This window comes from Mixophyes fleayi, chromosome 1, assembly GCF_038048845.1.
Source record: "Mixophyes fleayi isolate aMixFle1 chromosome 1, aMixFle1.hap1, whole genome shotgun sequence".
NCBI classification, from domain to species: Eukaryota; Metazoa; Chordata; class Amphibia; order Anura; family Limnodynastidae; genus Mixophyes; species Mixophyes fleayi.
The window spans coordinates 227,972,149-227,994,740 of NC_134402.1; the positions used below are offsets into that span (position 1 = coordinate 227,972,149).

Here is a 22,592-nt window from a genome sequence, read left to right on the forward strand (position 1 = left end):
ATAAATGAGAGATCCGATATTTATAATACTCTCCATCTTTTTTAATTGCCACAAGTCGCTTGCTTTTTGTTAAAAATAAAATCTCCTTGGCAGACTAAACCATTTAGACAATTAACATGTCCCCACTAGTTTTACATTTTTAGTCGGTGCTATTGATATAGTAAATACTGCTATAGTATCTATATATAGGTACATGCATTAGGAGGAAGTGCATGTGTGCTTGCAAAAGAGGAGACGTGACCTATAGATGTGTCACACCTCTTCCCTTATTAATCGGTAAGCCTCCCAACTTTATACCCTTGGTTATGTTTATCAAAGGGTGCAATATTTGACAAGTTTCCAGTCATTAACTTCCTTTAAATTTCAATCTGATTGGCAGCTCTATAAGAATTCAATGAACCTGGTTGTGGGCAGCACAGTGGCCTATCACTTCTGCCTCACAGCACTGGGGTCATGAGTTCGATTCCCAACCATGGCCTTATCTGTGTGGAGTTTGTATGTTTTCCCTGTGTTTGCATGGGTTTCCTCCGGGTGCTCCGGTTTTCTCCCACACTCCAAAAACATACTAGTAGGTTAATTGGCTGCTAGCAAAATTGACCCTAGTCTCTCCCTCTCTGTCTGTGTCTGTGTGTGAGTGTGTGCCTATAATAGGGAATTTAGACTGTAAGCTCCAATGGGGCAGGGACTGATGTGAATGAGTTCTCTGTACAGCGCTGTGGAATTAGTGGCGCTATATAAATAAATTATGATGGTTGAACAGATGTACTCCTTTCCTGTGATAACCCTCACACTGTTATGGTAGCAGATTCTCCCTTCTCTTCCCTACTTCTTTAGCCAGTCCTGGTACCCTTCATACTCTGTATATTTCACTAAACTTCTACACTGATTGGAACCCACCACATACCCACTACTTAGGTTCCAGTCCGCAAGCTTGGTATTTCAGCGAAATCATGACTGGACACATTTATTTATTAAATATTCAGAAAATGTTTGTAAAGGTTTTTATATATACTTTACAAAATTTTACAGGAGGGAGTAAGTTGAAAAGCCAGACCGCTATATGGTAAATCGCTTTGCGAGCATACATTGAGGATGCATTATACGATCGGCTATAATAAACTCCATACTGTGCTGGAAAAAAAAATACCTTTCAGTTGGACACTTTGTTTCTAACTGAGAAGAGTATTAAAGGATTAACACCACCCAGAGCAGACAATGTGCTATGGGTGGAGTTATGCAAGATCAAAACAAAATTGCAAAATCTTTCTTGCCTGCTCTCCCCATTCCTTTAACTGTACAATGGTTTAGGACTTTTTCAGTATAGACTTGATTTTCTGTATCATTTACGCATGTTTTAATAGATTTTCTTGCTTTTCCAAAGAACATACTTAAAATCATATCAAGTTACTGTATGTTATCACCCTATTGTTTCATAATAATTGTCCATTTTGCAGGTACTAGTCTCGTGATGATCTGCACAGGTGATTTTCAGTCTCTGTTTAGAGTGATCATGGCCTTCATTTGCTCACTCCTGTGATTTTGTGACTGGCTGTTCTGTCATAGATCCGGGTTAATAGGAGGTTTTTGTGGCGTAAAGTTGCTGACAAGGAGGAGATACATTGATGGCAAGAGTCAGGAAGTGCATACTGTACACGAAGGGTGTTTTTAGCTATTGAATACCATTAATTAATCAGACTCTTGGGGCCCTTGTAATGTAAATGCAGGTTGTGCTTTCATTATCTGTATCAAGATTTTTGTCCCTTTTTTTTATCTGAAGACTATCACATATTCCTGGTGCTCCATAGGGAGTCATTCCTCTGATGGCTCCTCATACAAGGACAAGAGATTATGCATTGTGCACAGGTCTTTGGATGGACTCTATTGTATATGATCCCAGGTTGGTATCTTTGTAGCAGAGAGTCGGCCTGGCCTTGGTTTCAACTGCATTATAATCTCAACAATTGCAATCCTGGCCAAACAAAATAATGCTACTTTTGAGGTCCACCTATTAGTTTTATAATGATGATATATAGTCCTTTATCAGTTCTCTTTAAATGGTCTAGTTGTGCTGGCCAAAAATGTTGATATATGATACAATATCGAGCACTTGGCCTGTTATTAACATGCAATTCCAAAATGATGGTTTATTATGAAACATGTTAATAAATCCATTCAGTTGTTGAACTTTATTGTGCTGCGTGTGGTCGTATTTCGATCACGCTAACAAGCCTCTCTACTGTTGGAAGAGATCTGGTTGCTTGCTCTGTGCAATGAACAGATGGAGCTCATGTAATTTGGTCAACTACTGTAATTGTGTGGCCTTACTACAGCTGATTGTTGTGCTCAGGACAAGCAGCAGGATTGTACTGTGTTTGGCTGGCATTATTACACAAATGAAAAAAAGGGTCTGATTTTTCCAGTGTCCTGTCACATGGGAGTTGTCTTCTGTAAGTAAAGACCTCTGTGTGAAAGTTTCTTGCCTCTTACATTCTTTCTTTCACCCTGTGATTAAAGTTGCCAGTGATTTAGTGCCAACAGTCAAATACCAGTTATGTTTCTTGCCAATCCCCGTTATATTGTCCAAATTAGGTGTCTCTTTTTCGTCTCTTGGCATCCATAAAGCATTTTAGCTTACAGGAGCGTCTGCATTTAATCTTCATTAAGTTTGACGCAGGCTTGTGTGGGCAAATTCTTCAGGAAGTGAAGAAAATGAAAGCCTAGGTTCTGTATGTAAATTCAGATTCTTAATAATTTTTGATCACGTAAAAATTACTGTGATTGAAAAGTACAAAAGTTTTTTTTTATTTTTATTTCTTCTATGCTGTACGTTTTCCTTTAGGAAATGAGATAAATGAAAATTATATAATATATAACTTTTTTCATCCACTCTACAGCCTTTCTGCAATAACACTGTTTGTTAAACATTAGGAAACTAGCTCAGTATGTTTTGTTATTGACTTTGTGCTCTTATACTTTAGATCCCTTTTTCAAGTTTTTGTAAATATTTTTTAGAGTTACACCACGCTCTATTAAAGAAAGTGTATTTTTTGTTAGGTTTTACGGTTCAGAGATGACCAGAATTTGGTTATTTTACTTTAACCAGCCTCAGTGATGTAAAAAACAAATTGTTACATTTTGGAGCCAGGTAATGGCTAACATTGACTCTGTATTCCGTCTTAAGTTAAAGATTATTCCCATTCCAAATGTCTTTTCTAACTTTATTAGTTGGGCTCCAGATCTACCACCTAATGCTACTAAAGATGTCAAACCACTTCTAACTAGCAAATCTGATGTTAATTCTCCCTAATATTGTAGACAGAAGGATAAAATTCTTTCTGTAATCCTTATATGGCCAAAAATGTAAACAACATGAATGTTGAACAGGAAAGAAATAAGCCTTAATCAATATCAAACGCAATTGATTCCAGAATCATTAAAAATTGACAAATGGCGTCCCAGTCTTGAGCTGAATAAACAGTCACATAAATACTTAGCTGTAGGGGCTGTTCACCTGTGTAACAGGCATATACCATTGGTGGAAAGTAAGTCTTTCCCATTCAGCAATGCTTGTACTAGTGACTTGAGAGAAAATTATTCGGAAAGCCAATATGAATCCACTGAAATAAAAGCCCTCTTGCAAGATGTTCTCAGTTGTATTGGAAGTGCCTCCAGAACAAATGATCATATACTAAAATAGCATGTAAAGATGTCAGACTGTCAGGACTCAGCATGATAATACTCATGACTCGCTTCTCCACCCACTAGCAAATGATTGGTGGTTTCATCTTAGAATAACTTAGAAAACTATATCTGGTGTTGGATCCAATTCATGTTATTAAAGCTCCCTTCCCATTTTTTGGGTAGTTTTTTATATGTTTTGTTAAAGATTTATTTATGATGATTTTTCTCTTTCCAGTGATTCCAGGAACCATTTATAGTAATTTCTTAGAAACTTAACTTTAAATACATAGCCAAACCTTAATGTTATGTTCGTTTCCGTTATCTAATGTTCCTACATTTGTTCTCATTATGTCTACGAGTTGTATTGTACCATTAAGGACAACTTACCACGTTAAGTCACTAACCTTCATATTTCATTTATGTGCTGTTTTTTCTTTTGCATGAAACATACAATACAAGTCATCCAGCCCCTCTGCTTAAACACTGAACAGCCAGGCCCTGTTTATTTTGGTCATCCACATATTTGGATCATGTCATTTTGCAATTGGTTGGTCAGTGTAGCTTAAAGCTACATTACCACCTAAATCTTCACCATTTTAAATGGCTGCAGAACGGTGGTGTGATTGGAAAGCTACAATGTCCATGATTATAGGTTCTTCATTAGTCCTTAGAATCTCCAAAATGTCATACAGCCTCAATTGGGACTGTGAGGCCATGGAGCGCTGACAAAGCAGCTGGATGGAGCAGTCCCTCGAGCTTCATGATGGGAGTGGAGCTCCCTACCTAATGGTCCCTAGGTGATGGTACAGATTTAAATGACCACTAAACCTCAATTTGTCATATATAAACCATGTATAGTAAAATGTTCAGTTTTAACCTGTCTGTTTGCTGCATCTGTTATAAAATAAAGTATTAGCTTCATGCTCCATTAAACGGTTACACCAACCCACAACTTTAATGCAGTGTCCTATGGGATCTGGTACAGGTAAAAAAAGCTGGCCATTATTTCGGCTACTATCACTGGTACAAGTCTTGTGCATGAATCAAGCAGCCAACATAGATACCTGCAAAAGAAGACTGACAAGCTGTCAGTCACTCTGTTTGCTTTGTTAAAGAAGAATTTGTCTCTTAACATAGCAGCCTGCTACAGAAAGTTGAGAGCATTGTTCAGTTAGGTATAAACACTTCAGTCAGTTCATGACTGTTGTGAAACTACACCCTTCAGCATGCTTTGCCAGTAGTCAGCCGATGACAAGCAGGGCATGCTGGGACTTGTAGTTTCTCAACACCTGGAAAAACACAGGTTAGCCAGACCTGATGTATATCATTCTGCTAAGTAACATACAATATTTGTTTTTTTTAGTCATTCAGTGTATTTACTCGCATTCTTTAGGTGTTGTTTGGTACAAATGGATCTTTGTTGCTTCTTTTTGAATAAGTTCCTCATGTGGCTATTAATCACCTCAGTATTATTTTTACCCAGCTGCTCATTACAAATTTAAATATGAATATTGTTTGCCATTTGTGTTCTCCAGGTACAGGAGAAAGTGGGAAGAGCACATTTATTAAACAGATGAGAATAATCCATGGATCTGGATACTCTGAAGAAGACAAAAAGGGCTTCACCAAACTTGTGTATCAGAATATCTTCACTGCCATGCAGTCTATGATTCGTGCTATGGAGACGCTGAAAATTCTCTACAAGTTTGAGCAGAACAAGGTAAAATGTGGCCGATTTCCACCAACAATTTGCCAATATATTGGGTTTTATTGGCACGGATTGGGTTTGCTACTATATGTAATATAATTGTGAGTGTGAGCGAGTGTTTGTCCATCTATGAATCACTAAAAAAAAAAAAAAAATTAAATACTGGCCTGTCTTTTTTTTTCCTGGTTGATGTGACTGTTTTGAAATCCTTTTCTCGCTTTTCATTTTTAATTTTTTTCAGTGTTCTTATACTGTCGTACCACTATGGTTTGGCCCTGCCGAAACTGTCCACCATTAAGGAAGGATTACATGTACATTATGTCCTCAGCATATGCTCTATGTTGTGTGGAACATAATATATGCATGAAATTGTTAGTCCTTCTGTGTCTTGACTTGGCAATTTAGTATAAAATAGGAATGATGGAATTCTGTTTTCAGTTTTAATAGCTTAAAAGTGTGTGTATGTATGTGTATATATTGGCTAATCGGTGGTCACAATCAGTGGTCACTGCTTGTTAATACAAATATCTGTTAGGCTAATCATGTGGCAGCAACTCAGTGTATAAAAGCATGAAGACATGGTCAAGAGGGGCAGTTGTCGTTCATACCAATCACCAGAATGTGGAAGAAATGTCATCTAATGCCTTTACCGTGAAATTATTATTGGTGCCAGACAGGGTGGGTTGAGTATCTCAGAAAATACTTATCTCCTGGGATTGTCTCTAAAATTTATATAGAATGGTGCACAAAACAAAAACATCCAGTGAGCGGCAGTTCTGTGGACAAAAATGCCTGGAGATGAGAGGTCAGAGGAGAATGGTTAGGTTGGTTCAAGCTGACCTGAAGGTGAAGGTAACTCAAATAACCATGCATAAGAATGGTGGTATGCAGAAGAACATTTCTGAATACACACCATGTTCAACCTTGAAGTAGATGGGCTACAGCAGCCGAAGACCACGTTGGGTTCCACTCCTATCTGCCAAGAACAGGAAACTGACAACGGTGGTGGTATAATCATGTGGGGAATGTTGTATTTTTTTTTGTTTTGTGTTTTTACACACGTTAGACCCCTTAATACCTATTGAGAATTGTTTATATGCCACAGCCTACATGTGTACTGTGCATGCTTCTATGGCCACAGACTACCCATCTTTATTGGCTTCTAGCAGGATAACACACCATTACACAAAACATACATCATCTAAAGGTGGTTTCATGAGCATGACAATAAGTTTAATGTACATCAATGGCCCACACAGTCACCAGATGTATACCCAATAGAGCACATTTGCAAATGTGGTAGTACAGGAGATCTCTATTATGAATGTGCATCCGACAAATCTGCAGCAACTGTGTGATGCTTTCATGTCTAAATGGACCAGAATCTCTAAGGAATGTTTTCACAACCTTGTTGAATCCATGCGACACAGAATTCAGTCTGCTATGGGGGGTCTACCCAGTGCTTGAAAAGAGTACTTGATAAAGCGGATATGGATATATATAGGTATTTAGATATATTATATTGTGTGTTTTATAAGCTTTGTGTTGAAGGTTGCTCATAAACTTCTTTATCTCTCCAGGGCAATGCACTTATTGTACGAGAGGTTGATGTGGAAAAAGTGTGTACTTTTGAGCATCCCTATATAAATGCAATTAAAAACCTGTGGAGTGACCCAGGGATCCAGGAATGCTATGATCGGCGGCGGGAATACCAACTGTCAGATTCCACCAAATAGTAAGTATTTGTGCTTTTACTTTAACGTAAGTTTCCATTCTATATAGCATACATGGAATTACCATGTTTTAATACCCCTGACTTCTATAAAATGTATGTAGCTGTAATTGCAGCTGAAGCTGCTACTGAAGTTTTCTGTAACCTAAAAAGTTGCCATATCAAGAAACTAAGCTATCTTACAAAGTAGCTGCAACACAGAAAATGTGTTTATGGACATGTGGTTCTTGCATCCTGTTTCGTAGATTGAGTGTTTATAAAAGAATTCCAGCCTTAACACTTTCTACCATTCACTCACAACTAGAATGCACAGGCCAATAGTGGTCCTCTTCTGAAAACATTTACCAACGTGTCTGACAATCCGATTTATTTGCAATTGGTTCTTGTATCGGGCATTGTGGTAATTTTGGGAATACAGATGCTTCTGTAACTTGAATTAATTTCACTGCCGTGTCTGTAATTTCGTCTTCACTGGTTTAAGTCTTTGAGTAGTTTATGTATCATAACTGCAAAAAAAATGTATGTTGACAGATATGAGTACATTCACTGTCTTATTATTTTTATTTCTTCAACCAGTTACCTGACAGATGTGGATCGCATTTCCAAGCCAGGCTACCTGCCCACACAGCAAGATGTACTGCGTGTCAGAGTGCCAACAACGGGCATCATAGAATACCCTTTTGACCTGGAAAACATCATCTTTAGGTGGATGCAATATTGTATATTAATATAATCTAATGTTGTGCTGTATCTGTATTTTGCACACTTGAATGCTACACTTAGCAAGGGCCTTGCATTAAAAAAAGCTTTCAAAATGTAACACTTTGTAAATGTTTATAAAGTTTGCACAGGAATATACTGAAATCCTTAGCAACTAATTTGTGCTTTTTCTTGTATAGAAAATGAATGTAAGTTACAATGTGTATTTGGCATTTTGTTCATCGGCTTTCATTAATGTCCTAGCTTTTGATCACCAAGCTGCTGTTGTCAGCCGATCTCAGAACTTCCATCGTAAACCTTTCAAGTTAAAGCTCAGCTGTGACTTTGAGAATCTCCAGTCGTTTGAATTGTCTTTTCATTTTTGGGAAAGCTCTTTAGTTCAGTTTAATTGAAAGTGAGCTGAGTACTATTGGACTCTTTGTGGTCCTATAAATGCCAATTGGAGCAGTTCCCTCTGATCACTTGTTCCAATCATAGTTACATATTATTGTAAGAAATGCTAGTTATTGCAAGAGGCACATCAAAATCATTTCCCAAATATTTTTTACTACCATCACCATCTTAATGCTGGCTATGAAGTGGCATTCCTTACTGTGAGAGTGGAAATCTACTTGAATCTTAGCCAGTTGTGGTTATGAAATTAATCAGACTGCATGTAGAGCTTGTTATTCACAATAATAGCCATGATTGTTATTAATAATAATAATAATAATAATAATAATAATATCATCATCATTTATTTGTATATGATGTAGCTCCAGCATACTCCACAACACTTGCCTTATTTCTCTCTCCTCACAGATCTTTGGCAATTGTATCAATTGTCTTTCAATATAGCTTGTGTTTTTCCCCATTGGTATTGATTTCCAATTTCATTTTTAATATTTTTAAGAAACATTAAAACAAATGGAAAAATGTTTCTTATGCACATACATTTGCAGTATTTTGGAAAGCGAGAAACCACTATCTTTTGGAGCAAGAATCCTATATTTTATTTCTTCTACTTTTCTCAGTGCATATACAGTGAATGTGTGTTTGCAGTTAGGCCTAATTGAAATTTGATTTAGCCACTGAAGCCTGGGCACTTACCTTATATCCAGAAAATATATTGGAATTTCTGAACCACAGATTAAGTGTTTTGTAGACAATATTGTATTACATTTTTTTTAAAGTACCAGGCTTGCAAAACCCTACATACACTTTATGGACAAACGTATCTGGCCACACCTGTTAATTTTTGAATTGAGGTATTTCAATCAGACCAGTTGCCAGAGGTGTATAAAATCAAGTACCTAGCCATGCAGTCTCCATTTGCAACCATTTGTGATACCAAATGGGTCGTTCTGAAGAGCTCAGTGACTTAAAGCATGGTATTGTGATATGATGCCACCTTTGCAATAAGACTGTTCATGAAATTTCATCCCTGCTGGATCTTCCCTGGTCAACTGTAAGTGATATTAGAAATTGGAAGTGTTTAGGAACAACAGCAACTCTACTACAAAGCGGAAAACCATGTAAAATCACAGACCAGGGTCAACAACTGCTAAGGCGCATGGTGCGTAAAAGTCGCCAATGCTCTGTTGCGTCCATCTCTGAAGAGTTCCGAACTTCCACTGGCATTAATGCAAGCACAAAAACTGTGCGTCAGGAGCTTAAAGCGGATTTCCGTGGCCGAGCAGTTGCATGCAGCGCTCACATCACCAAGACCAATGCCAAGTTTTGGATGGAGTGGTGTACAGCACACCAACACTGGACTGTGGAGCAGTTGAAACGTGGTCTGTGGAGTGACGAATCACGCTTTTCTGTTTGGCAGTCAGATGGGCAAGTCAGGATTTGGCAGATGCCGTGAGAACGTTACCTCTCTGACTGCATTATGCCAACTGTGAAGTTTGATGGAGGAGGGATAATGGCATGGGACTGTTTTTCAGGGTTTGGCCTAGCCTCCTTGGCTCTAGTGAAGAGCAATCTTAATGTTTCAGCATACCAAGTCCTTTTGGACAATGCTATGCTTCCAACTTTGTGGCAACAGTTTGGGGAAGGCCCTTTTCTATCCCAACATGACTGTGCCTCAGTGCACAAAGCAAAAACTACAAAGACATAGTTTGAGGCGTTCGGTGTGGAAGTACTTGACTGGCCTGCAAAGAGCCCTGACTTCAACCCCATTGAACATTTCTGGAACAAACTGGAACAGAGATTGCTAGCCAGTCCTTGTCCAACATCAGTGCCTGACTTCATAAATGCTCTACCGAATAAATGGGCACAAATTCCCACAGAAACACTTGTGGAAAGCCTTTCAAGAAGAGTTGAAGCTGTTATCGCTGCAAATGGGGAACCAACTCCATATTATAGTATATGTATTTGAATACAGTGTCATTACAGTCCCTGTTGGTGTAATGGTCAAGCGTCCAAATACTTTTGTCTATATAGTGTGTTCCATTCCTGTCTGACCCCTGCACATTGTATCATTTTTAAACTAGATATCATAATTGTGCTGCGTAATATGGTGGTGCTATACAAATAAAGAATGATAATAATGGTTTACTATGGCCTAGACACATTATCTTGCACTTATTTATGTCAAACCTTTTTTGACATCACTCTTAAAAATACCTAAGTGGTTTCCTGCACATTAAGCACCATCTGTCCATTGGCTGCCACACCCTACATCTTCAGGCTAATTGCTGAGCGAGTCCCTCTTCACAAAAGTAGGTTTGACCCAGAACACAAATGTTCCACATGATGTAGGTCAGAGAACCAGTATATGTCAGGACATCCTGTTGTCTAGAGGTTTGTAAGTTTCTAATTTCTCTGACAGCTCTTTTTAAACGGGTAGACAAAATTAATTTATATCATCTGTTTTCTGCTATCCTTTTTAGGTACTTTAATACTTTAATAATGTCTATTGCAGTAAAACATGGTATGTTTGTAAAAAAAAAAAAAATTAGTCACTTTCAGGCTTGGACATTTCAGTCTTTTGTTAAACAAAGACTTTCTCTCTTATTAATGATACCACAGGCTCTTATAAAACGTCTGTCCTTCTTGCCATATGACTGTGAAATGTAATGAAAATAGCATCTGTTGCTTTGAGTTAGAGCTCCATTGAGGGGATGCGGCATGGACAAAGTAGTACCCATTAGACTCAAATTTTCGGTGTATAATTTAGCATTTCTGACAGTGTCTATGAAGTGCAGTTTATGGAACGTAGACTAGAGAATTTAGAGATGGTCAGCCCCTTCAAATACCTAATAAACAGTTAATCATGGAGTTAGGAGGGTGTTTACAGTGTAGAATAGCAGTGTCAGTCCATATCCATGATGGTGGGTATCACAGTTGTTGCAAATTAGGCATTGATTAGTCTACTTTGAATAGCTTTTTCCATTTCCTCCTACAGATGCTTGCTTCAATTGAGATCTGGTGACTGGGTAGAGAGAGCCTCATATCTGTTCAGATCTCCTGTGGCGCTCAGCCATTACTCTAGTCTTCTCAAGGGATCATATTTGCGCCACAAAAATACCATCCCCACCATAGTCTAAATTGCTGACACCCTCCCACAAGGAATCATGGGGATTTGCTTTTTTTTTCTTTCTTTCCCACATTGTCTGGTCATTCAGCATGAAATGGTACAAACCGGGATTTATCAAAATAGATGCTCCCCAGTCCTTCATTGTTTGTTCCTTACCCCACTGCAGCTGAACCTTTTTTTTTTTTTTGTTACTGACCGAAATGGAATTTGGCTAGATCATCACTTGCCATACCCACCATTCATCTTCATATGAGAACCAAGCTGTATATTCTGATATGCTTCTATCAGCACCACTGTTTTACTTGGCCATCAGTTGGCTGGCCTATGTACAGTAACAGATAAGCTGTAGAATAAAAAAGTATTGTTGCTGATAGGCTGGAGCCAGCATCGCTTGACTTTAGTGTGAGTAGCAAGTGGGAGATGAGTATTACCTTTGCTGTGCCAACAAGAAGTATAGTAACTAGTGCAGAAGTTATTACTGATTCTTTATTTTCTGCAAATTAAGCTACTACTAACTCAGACAGTTTGAAAATATGCCACATACAGAAGAATTTCTAAGCCACATCTGGAGTACGGCCTTAAGAAGTTGAATTTTGTCACACTTCTGATTTTTGCTGGTCTTGCATTACCACTCTGAGTAATTGATACTTGTATTTCTTCTGACATACAAGAAATTCTATAATTTTTCCCCTTTAAAAACTCTGGAAGATTTAAGGCAAGGTTCACATAATACATATTACGGGACGATTCATTTAGGAGTGATTGTTCTGAAGTTGACATGCATGTTCTTTTGCCGCACAAATTGTAGGCAGTACTGAATCGCATGATAAAAAAATATGCTTAAATCCACTAATTTCGGTATGACTTTAAGATTGCTCAAATTGTTATTTTAACTCCTTGATCTTGTTAAACAGAATGGTGGATGTTGGCGGTCAGAGGTCGGAGCGGAGGAAGTGGATACACTGCTTTGAGAACGTTACTTCCATCATGTTTCTTGTAGCCCTTAGTGAATACGACCAGGTCCTTGTGGAGTCTGATAACGAGGTCAGCAACACGACTTCTTGCCTCGGTTAAATCATTTTATTGTCTAAACTCATTTTGCATTCTGTTTGATTTATTTTCACTCTCCTCAAACATGAATAGTGCCTACAAGGATAGTATGACAATTTTATGTACTTAAACAACTCCATGTATAGTCCAGCCCCTATAGTTATAATTGTTCATGTAATAAGTGCAACTAATAGTAGCTGATTATACAAAATGAGTACTACAAGGAATTGTACCATTATACAGTCCAGGAAAAAAGATAATGTGTTTTGTTTTTGTTAATGTAGCACAACTGCAAATGTGTATAAAGCATTTAATTTGAGCCTTCCCTGCACTTTCATTAAGCTCCTCACACCCAGATAATATCCAGTGATCTAATGATATATCAATATTACCTGCCATATTTACTCCACTGAATGTAGATGGACCTGTTCCTTCTACATTTAAGATACAGCATTTAGGCATTTAATTAAGGGGCCAGTAACAAATTTGTTTGGTACCTTAATTCATTCTTTGGGTCTCAATGACAGGTGGTTGATGGAATCAACTCATAATGGTCACTGGTTAATGGTTTTTGTTTTTTACTTGTAGAACCGAATGGAGGAGAGCAAGGCTCTATTCAGGACCATAATTACTTACCCCTGGTTCCAGAATTCCTCAGTCATCCTGTTTCTAAATAAGAAGGACCTTCTTGAAGATAAGATCATGTACTCTCACCTCGTAGATTACTTTCCTGAATTTGATGGTAAGTGTAATGGCTATGAACTAACATTGCTTACTCTTTAGGAAGCAATTGAAGTGAACAGTAAAACACCCAAACCATTGATTAATGGGGATATTGAATAAAGCTAGCAGACAGAAACCAGAGCATCTGGCACCTCTCCTCCAGTTATTTATCTAGAGAATTTGACAACTTTTTGCCAGTACTAAATAATCTTGATACAACCCCACCATACATACATGAAGGAACTTGGACCTGTGTTACATCTCCAACATATATAGTAAATACAGTAGGGTAGAACTTATTAACACATAGGCGTCTTGTATAATATGAGCATGATTTTAAATTGAGTTTCTACCACTGAGCGAGCAAGAATATAACTTTTCAAATGTTGTAGAAGCCCAGATTGTAAATACGCCCAATGTTCATGAGTGGAAAGAGAACATTTCTCTCTTCTCTCTTGAAAGTGTAGTGTATGTTATTATGTTATTTAAGCCAGTCAAAGAGAATTTCTGGTTTACCAACCCTCTAAGGTCTTCCTGCAAATTGACCAAGAGGGACGCAAAATTCGGGTCAAATAATTGTGCATTATTTTTTCCAAGTGCAATTCCTACAGTCATGGGCAAAAGTTTTGAGAATGACACAAATATTGGTTTTCGCAAAGTCTGCTGCTTCAGTGTTTTTAGAGATTTTTGTCAGATGTTGCTATGGTATACTAAAGTAAAATTACAAACATTTCATAAGTGTCAAAAGCTTATATTGACAATTACATTAAAGTTATGCAAAGAGTCAATATTTGCAGTGTTGACCCTTCCTTTTTGAATACCTCTGCAATTCGCCCTGGCATGCTTTCAATCAACTTCTGGGCCACCTACTGACTGATGGCCGCCCATTCTTGCCTAATCAATACTTGATGATTGTCAGAATTTGTGGGTTTTTGTTTGTCTATCCGCCTTTTGAGGATTGACCGCAAGTTCTCAATGGGATTAAGGTCTGGAGAGATTCCTGGCCATGGATCAAAAATTTTGATGTTTTGATCCCCGAGCCACTTAGTTATCACTTTTGCCTTATGGTAAGGTGCTGGAAAACGCATTGTTTGTCACCAAACTGTTCTTGGATGGTTGGGAGCAGTAGCTTTTGGAGGAGGATGTTATGGTACCATTCTTTATTCATGGCTGTGTTCTAAGGCAAGATTGTGAGTGAGCCCACTCCCTTGGCAGAGAAGCAACCCCACACATGGCTGGTCTTAGGATGCTTTACTGTTGGCATGACACAGGACTGATGGTAGCGCTCACCTTCACTTCCCCGGCAAGCGATTTTCTAGATCCCTCAAACAATCAAAGTGGATTCATCAGAGAAAATGACTTTACCCCAGTCCTCATCAGTCCAATCAATGTACCTTTTGCAGAATATCAGTATGTCCGTGATGTTTTTCCTTGGAGAAGTGGCTTCTTTGCTGGCCATCTTGACACAAGGCCATCCTCCAAAAGTCTTCACCTCACTGTGCGTGCAGATGCACTCACACCTGCCTGCTGCCATTCCTGAACAAGCTCTGCACTGGTGGTTCCCTGATCCTGGAGCTAATCAAATTTAGGAGATGATCCTGGCGCTTGCTGGACGTTCTTGGGCACCCTGAAGCCTTCTTCACAACTATTGAACCTCTCCTTGAAGTTCTTGATGGTTGATTTAGGTGCAATCTTACTAGCAGCAATATCCTTGCCTGTGTAGAACTTCTTGTGCAAAGCAATGATAACTGCACATGTTTCCTTGTAGGTAACCATGGTTAATAGAGGAAGAACAATGATTTCAAGCACCACCCTCCTTTTAAAGCTTCCAGTCTGTTGTTCTAACTCAATCAACATGACAGAATGATCTCCAGCCTTGTCCTCGTCAACATTCTCACCTGTGTAAACAGGAGAATCACTGACCTGATGTCAGCTTTTCCTTTTTTGGCAGGGCTGAAATGCAGTGGAAATGTTATTTTTTGGGATAAAGGTTATTGTCATGGCAAAGAGGGACTTTGAAATTAATTGCAATTCACCTGATCTCTCTTCATGACATTCTGGATGGAGTATATGCAAGTTGCCATCATAAAAATTGAGGCAGCAGACTTTGTGAAAAATATTTGTGTCATTCTCAAAACTTTTGGCCATGGCTGTAGATATCTTAAGCTGGGTGCCAGGTGAGGTCAGGAGGCCCTTGGCTCTGCCTTCCAGTATGTTCTCGTTCAAGGCCCCTGATTTAGAGTAGTTAATCTTATAATTGGACAATTGTCCATGATTCTTAAATTTCTCCATTTAATATGGGTAGCGTAACACTAACTTAAATTTCTCTGTGACTAATCTTAAGACCTCCAATGTACAGTGTAGATATGGCTGATTCAAGTCCTGGATTTCTCTTAAGTATGTGTTTTTTAGCTGTAATATTTGCACCAGTTACAGGACAGGTGTAAGTGCTGACTGATGGTGATGATTAACATATATGTGCCACTAGATGGCGCAGAACAACTTTATGCAAGTAAGAGACCATAAAAGTGCATTTTGTTACTTCCTGCTGTCTTCCAGAGTCAAAACCCTGTTTACCACTTGCAAGAACTCTCAATGGAAAGGAGCAACTTTGTTATGTTTCTTGCTACCTGTTGTCTCTGTTTACGATCCTGATTGTCCTACTTTGTTGGCCAGGGATTTGAGATGTCTTATGAGTTTGCCTAATTCTTTTTGCATAGTTGGCATTTGAAGGATCTCTGATTAGAGCCAGCAGGGTTGTCTGTATACACACTAGAATGTACCTGATACATTATAGACAAGTTATTTGAAGCTGATGAAGAGCTAGAAGTGGTGAGAGACTGGAGCAAATCAGATTGGAGTGGGGGTCCTTTCATTTCTTTTAGTCTTTTGCTGTCCACATTTTCGTGTTTCCCCATTGATAAAGTTACGGCGTTATTGTGTGTGTGTGTATATATAGTTAGTTGGCAATTAAAAGATGTCGCTAGTCACTATCCCCCATTAAGATGGTTGGCTGTCCATGGGAGTTTAGTTTTGAGCCACATTGGGCTTTCAGCACATAGCCAATGGAAATTATTTTATGTCAGCTAAGAAGTATTATTGCAACTCCTATTCCTTTAGTAAATATATAAGGGAGATGGGGTATGTTTTGCAGAGAAATTTTATTGATAACTAGAGCATTATTTCTCATATTGGCTTGCATGTTCTACATTACACATAGCTGTCAGACACTTATTAAGTTTGTGACCAAAGAAGCGTGAAGATTTCTTAATTGATCGCTGGTCAGTTTAATTCAACTAATGTTTTTTTTTCCATTGAAATTGACTTTGCTCTGTAAGTGGCATATTTCACATTCACAGGGTGTATTTTCAGTTTCCTCTGTTACTTCAGTTTTGTTGTTCCATAGTCACGTGTTTCTTGGCTTTCTCACTCTTTCTATTCTCTAGGCCCTCAGCGGGATGCCACAACAGCTCGTGAATTCATTCTGAAAATGTTTGTGGATCTGAATCCTGATAGCGACAAGATAATCTACTCTCACTTCACCTGTGCTACAGATACAGAGAACATCCGCTTTGTATTCGCTGCTGTCAAAGACACCATCCTACAGCTAAACCTGAAAGAGTACAACCTGGTGTGACCAGGCAACCCACCTCTCCTTTTTGCCTACATGGTGTAGTCCCCCCTCACTAGCAGACAGTGAAGCACCTGTATAAATGAAGAGGAAATTCTACATTTGTTTTATTACTCTTTATTTTTTAAATTGATGGGTTTTTTGTTTTTGCAAAATTAGTGAGAATGCAGCACAATGCTGCAAGTCTGCCTTTGATATAAGTCGTAAAAATTCATGTGATTTTTATTTTTTTATATGTATTTTAAATTGTTTCTACAAAAATGTGTTGCTTCGTCATTTACAATGAGATGAGGTGAATGGAGGCAATGGGGCTTTTAGCCTAGAGTATACATTTTCATCCTACCATCTTCCTTAAACTTTTATATTTTTGTTTTCTTTGACCTGGATATGTCCCCATAGCCAGAATTCTCTTGCCTCCAAGTTGGTTTTACGGGGTTTTACCCATAATGCTTTCCCGCCTCAATTTTTAGTTTTTCAATGCAACTTAAGATGCATTGCATGTTTTAACAGAAAATACAAATGACAGGGCTAAAATCTATTCTTTTTAGGGATGATGAAATCAATTTTGTGTGTATATGTATTGTATATCATTATTATAATTTTTTTTTTTTTTTATATATATATATATTTTGAACATATCCTATCTAAACAGTTATTTCCCCCCTCCGTTATTTCACTTTTTTTGTCTTGGTTGCATATCTGGCTTTTTGCAGGGGTATGTCTCAAGACCACTGAGTAAAGTTGGGAAATACCATGTTATTTTTAAAGTTTGCGAAGGTGTAAATATACCCAGTATCCTCAAGCAAACATGGAAAGAGAAGTAGAATTATAAAATGACTTCTCATGAACAACTTTATCCATTGTGACAACCCTTTAAATATAGGGAGGTCAAAGATACCAGTGGTTTAGAATGTTATGTGTAGTACAAGATGTTGGAAAGTAGTCATTCCATTATATTCTGAATTCACGTTGCACAGTATATTTCTTTACAGATCTGCCTGGATATTGACTTTAAAATATATTTATATTGGGGGGAGGGGTGCACTATTCTAGTGCTCATTCTCTGAATGGAAAGTTGTAAAAGACACTAAATTATTTAGAGGATAATGTCACTATTACTGTAAAATATTACAAGTCACCATCGTATCCAACATATTCCGTGACCATAAAAAAAGCACAAGGCCACAGATGACTTTTAATATTTTTATTTACAGTAATATGGGGTCCTTATTCCTTATTATATACAAGTTTAAAAGAAAAAAAAAATGCTTGTAAATTACCAATCCTTCATTATTACCAGCTGCTGATTTGTTCGTTTATGCTAAGCTATGGTCTTTGCCAGGGCAGCAATACAGCTGCATCTCTCCGTTCACAGCTAGGTGCAATACTGCATTTTAATGACACTACGTAGCAGGCGTCATCCCTGGGTTCTAGTAGTGTTGAGACAGAGCCCATGGTACCTAGTCTGAAGGTTAATTGAAATTCGTGAAGGAGGTAACACATAACATGCAGTCTTAGAATTTACAGATAAGTTAAGGGACATTGACCTTTATAATAAGTAATACCACACAATGCTATGACTTAGACTCTTAAGCCTGCAACATGGAAATACAGCAAAGCTGTCAAAGTATTATTTGCATCTGGTGCTGACAACACTCTGAAGTGATGCAAATAGATTGTGGACTGACATTAGATATTGCAGGCTAGCATTTTCTTTCATTTCTTTTCCAAGTCCTACTCCCACCTTCTGTCATTATTACTTGATCCTTGGGCCTGTGTGGGCTTTTACATGCTACTTTATTTTAACACTAGCTCAGTGACTTCAGAACACTACCATCTGGATAGTACAGGTCCATTTTTCCCTGTACTGGAAATAGCAACCATTTACTAGGTTGCAGCCTTTTGAATGTTGAATTCCCCATGAACACAGACTGTGTAGTTAAACTGCAGGGTGATTCAAAAGTCGCAGTACACCCTTTTATTTCAAAAACTCTACAGGAATTGGGCCGATTTCAAGATGGCGCCCATGTTTGGTACATACCGTAAAAGATAGACCACGTCACCCATACCTTACTGGAGTATTCAGGTTTCCCAATTTCCTGTAGAGTTTTTGAAATAAAAGGGTGTACTGCAACTTTTGAATCACCCTGTATATTAACACAGGTATTTATACATTCAGGCCATGCTGATGCTGCCCTGAAGTTTATAGTGTACAGCTTTACTATAGTGCAACTCATTTTAGCGATTCTATAAGATCACAGGCTGCAAAGAATGGTCTACAGTATTACAGCAAACCTATCGATGTTCAGAGAATAGCCCTATTTCTATGCCTGTTTTACATAGAATAAATAGCAAGTGCATTTCCAATTTCTTTCTTTCATGAGGTTCACTACAAACCAATTAAACCAGTACACTAATTTACATTGTTGCACCTCTAACTGACAGTTAAAATACTGAACTTATAAATGAAAAATTGACCTTTCTGTATTAAGAAGTTGATAATGTGCTGCTGAATTTGAGTAAGAGTATTTTCTGCAATATTTCCCCCTTTTTAAATATGGCTTTCTGCAAGTTTTTAATGTGCCTTATGAATGCAATTGGAAGGTGTAGTATATACCCTTAAAATGTCAGTATGTAGAGGGCAGTAACATTTTGTGGACTTATTTACTTATATGGTAGGCGATATGACATCTGTGAGCAAGTTCTGCTACAAAATATGGTATTCTCCAGTTGTTGTGATTTGACTCTTACTTGCATTAAAATCATGATTTAAATGGTACTTCTAAAGGCTACATTCTTGTAAACATGTAGTAGTATGTTTGGACTTTAACCGTTAGTCACTTGTATTTCGCAATTGGATTCGGTTTAATGCTCAACTAGGGAATCTACTTGCTTGACTAGTATTACAAATTCTAACCTCAGTGTCAACACTGCTTCTACGAACACTACAACTGCAGTGTTGATTAGAAACTATCCTACTGGTTGTGCCATGGATGATTGTTGTGCCATGCACTTTCTGTTTGGATACAGTATAGTTAATGTTGGTCGTTTTAGAATTTCAGGGTTATGGCATCATGAGCACACAATGAATTGCTTGTATTTTTCATCTGAAGTGTAAATTCTACTCTGCATAAGTATACAAGCTATCTTTAGTATTTTGTTGTCTCTTGCCCAATATTAGGATTTTGTACCTGTGGGCTGTTTGCCATGATGACCCCTTTTTTTCCCCGTTTCTGTGGTTTTTTTTCTTCAAGCCAAAACTTTCCAAACAGTGTATTGTTTTATCATCCCTTCTTCCACAGAGTGACATTCCTTGACATTTGCACCTTGTGCCCAATAAAATATTCTGATCAATTGTTCTGGTGGGAGCTGCAATGGGATTTGTGGTCTCCCAGAATTCCAGAGTATGGTCATGTGATAACACTAAAGTTCACCACTCTTGTTTAAAAAATAGAAAAAAAATGGGCTCTGAAATCACTGTCTTATCAGTTTGCAGTGTTTCGCAATTCCTTGTTTTATATGATGTACTATATGTTTGTTTTTATTTTTAAATATGCAATTGTGATTCTCGAGAAACATCAATGCTCCCTTCTCACATTGCCATTTCATTGTTGCACTGTGTAAAGAAATTATGAAATACAATTCCCAGTCTACTTACAAGTTACTGAACCTATTTCACATTAGAGCGATGTCTGTCAAGCTAGTTTTAGATGCAAAGTTTTGCTCCTCCACTTTTATAAGTCATGAAGGCAAAACAGAAGGCTTTTATAGGAAAGACTTGTTTTTATTTTATATTTGCTGCTATGTCCTTTGTGCTATTTCTCTTGTTTCCTCTTTAACACTCTCCACGCCAGGCCTTCATTCTGTTATCCCCATTTCTATTTGTTCTTGTTACTGTCTCTAGTAAAAGTGCCAAAGTTGTGGTAATCATGGGCTCTACCGCTCAGCGTTTTTGTAGACCATTGTTAGTTTCTTAAAATTTTGTCTCGTCTAAATAACGCTTTTCCAGTGTGTTCCCTTCAGTCAATATCTGATCATGAAAAAGCATATAGCATTTTCTTTGTTTAACAAATCTGGTTAAATCTAAACACTGGTGACATGTAATACTAAAACATTCTTCTGGTATTGTTGCTCTACAGTGTTAAAGAATGTGATTAATGTAATACTTTGATGTATTGTTAATTTACATATTGTAAATCCATGTTACAAGAAGTGTATGTAAACCTCTTTTGCTGACAATAATGAGGAGAGCGAGGCAGAAGTCTTGTATATTTATTTACTCCCAAATATTCAACATTCTAGTTTTCACCTTCCTGTGTTTCTAAATGGAGAGACTGTTAATTAGCATGCCATTGTCTTTTCTCTCACTGATGTGTGATATATGCTTCTGCTACATATTCATGTGACCCATATCTGTACACACTTTCCAAAAGCAGATTAAGACCATTTACTTACACCTCTCTATCCTTACTGAAGTGTCTTAATATTTTTTTTTTTTTTTTTTTTTGCTTAATTTGATTGTTTTGTAGCGAGGAGAGTGTTAAAACTACTGTGATTTGTGTACTGGGTGGTACAGATGTTTGTTTTCCAAAAGCATTCTGGGGTTGTTTAAATGCATGTAAAAATAACATAAACAAATACAAATATAAAATGGCTTCGAAACCACAATTATTTTCATGTAGGCTTTTTTTTTTTTTTTTTTTTTTTTTTTTAAACAACAAACCTTTTATGTACCTTAAAAACAATACAAAACTTCCATCAGGCAAGTATAAATGCCTATATTTTAGTAGAAGCTTTGTTTGGAAGCTGAGAGGACATAAACACCATTACATTCCTTTACAGCAGCTTTTGCCAAACTTATACCAATCTATTAAACCACAAATATCACGTTCCCATTAGGAGAATTGGTCAAATCAAGAAATTATGGTTTCCACATACAGGGGAACATCAATGCCCATAACTAGAGAATCCCCCTCCCTACTGCAAGTGAAATTATCAATGATATTTCTGGAGTAGGAGAGTATGTGATTATACGGGTCACTTTTTATATTCTGCATCTTGCTCACATTATAGTTCTGAATGTAATGCATAATTGAATCCACTGAAGGTTCAGTAGCAGAACTGAAACAGAACTCCTTGCGCTAGTCTATACAAGCTGTATCCTTGATATCTAGGCACTGGGTAAATGGTTTTTTGTTTGGTTTTTTGTTTGGTTTTTTTTCTTCCTTAAACTGATTGCTTAATCTCCTGTCTCCTTGTGCTGACTGATCTCCCCTATTGCTCAAATGCACACTGGAATTTGATTTTCATATTGTGCTCCTCAAAATAAATTGTTTCGAATTCGAATTTATTTGTTCTTAGAGTCGTGTGTGTGTTTTTGTTTTTATTTCCTGTGTGTAAATATGACAAATGTAGGTGAATACCTTTAAAGACATTGGTGGTGTAGATGATAGTGTTGACAGACTGTAACTGTTATCGAATTTACACATACAAACGGTTTTATGGGTTTTAAGATTGAGATTTCAATGTAAAATAAACAGTGTATATAGTGCTACCATTATATGCATTGCTGTGAAGAGAATATTATTAGGCAATGCCCTAGTAGTGGAGCCTACAGTAAATTCCATAACACACTCTAAGGTCCATTTTAGTCAGTTAGCCAATTTACCGGCCAGTACATTTTTTGGGGTAAATGTATTATGCTGCGCTTTCTGCAACTCGCCAATTATTTGCAACTTTGACAGCTACATTTAAAACGGCAATGTCTTTAAGGGCAGAACTTGCCTTTAAAGACACAGCCGTTTAACATTTGCCCTTCAAAGTC

At 37.6% G+C, this 22,592-nt stretch overlaps 1 protein-coding gene across 1 annotated transcript in view; it reads left to right on the plus strand.

The window, feature by feature from the left end:
• GNA11 (G protein subunit alpha 11) overlaps window positions 1-22,114 on the plus strand; it is a 32,417-nt gene extending 10,303 nt beyond the window's left edge. The window contains exons 2-7 of the mRNA XM_075206464.1: window positions 5,217-5,401; window positions 6,970-7,124; window positions 7,698-7,826; window positions 12,279-12,408; window positions 13,003-13,156; window positions 16,584-22,114. Of these exons, the coding sequence (XP_075062565.1) occupies window positions 5,217-5,401; window positions 6,970-7,124; window positions 7,698-7,826; window positions 12,279-12,408; window positions 13,003-13,156; window positions 16,584-16,774 (944 nt within the window). The 3' untranslated portion in view covers window positions 16,775-22,114. The remainder of the gene's footprint in view (window positions 1-5,216; window positions 5,402-6,969; window positions 7,125-7,697; window positions 7,827-12,278; window positions 12,409-13,002; window positions 13,157-16,583) is intronic.
• The last annotated feature ends 478 nt before the right edge of the window (window positions 22,115-22,592 follow it).